General features: G+C 56.0%; 1 protein-coding gene across 1 annotated transcript in view; it reads left to right on the top strand.

Annotated features, from left to right (window-relative positions):
- Nucleotides 1-511, top strand: part of MTHFD2 (methylenetetrahydrofolate dehydrogenase (NADP+ dependent) 2, methenyltetrahydrofolate cyclohydrolase) — a gene marked incomplete at its 5' end in the record, with an annotated part of 6,873 nt that overhangs the window by 5,184 nt on the left and 1,178 nt on the right. Inside the window, 1 exon segment of the mRNA XM_017744708.1 lies at nucleotides 383-508. Within this exon segment, the coding sequence (XP_017600197.1) occupies nucleotides 383-508 (126 nt within the window).

Here is a 511-nt window from a genome sequence, read left to right as displayed (position 1 = left end):
GGTTCAGGCTGCAAGGACCTTAAGGATCATCCTTTCCACCACATCAGGGTTTCCAAGCCTGGCCTTGGATACTTGCAGGGCTCCCAGGGCAGCCACAGCTGCTCTGCCCAGGGCCTCCCACCCTCCCAGGGAAAGATTCCTTCCAAAAATCCCACCTAAACTTCCCCTCTTGCAATTTGAAACACCTGCAGTGAACGCCAGTTGTGCCTCTGGGGTTAGGATTGCATTTCTTAGGATGGTTTAGGTTGGGGAAAAAACCCCGTAAGATTCTTGAATCCCATTGTTTAGGGAGGCAGGAAGGCGCAGGTGGGTTGGAACATGCTGGGAACGCGGGATGAGGGGGATCAGGGCACCACTGAGCGGGGTGGTTGTGCTTTTCCAGGCATCCCCAACCTGATCACAGCCGACATGATCAAGGAAGGAGCCGCCGTGATCGACGTGGGGATCACGAGGGTGCAGGATCCCGTCACTGCCAAGCCCAGGCTGGTTGGGGACGTGGATTTTGAAGGTA

Source organism: Corvus brachyrhynchos, unplaced genomic scaffold, assembly GCF_000691975.1.
Source record: "Corvus brachyrhynchos isolate BGI_N302 unplaced genomic scaffold, ASM69197v1 scaffold119, whole genome shotgun sequence".
In the NCBI taxonomy this organism is placed as follows: Eukaryota; Metazoa; Chordata; class Aves; order Passeriformes; family Corvidae; genus Corvus; species Corvus brachyrhynchos.
Note: the sequence above shows the minus strand (reverse complement) of the source record. Positions and strands in the feature narration are given on the sequence as shown.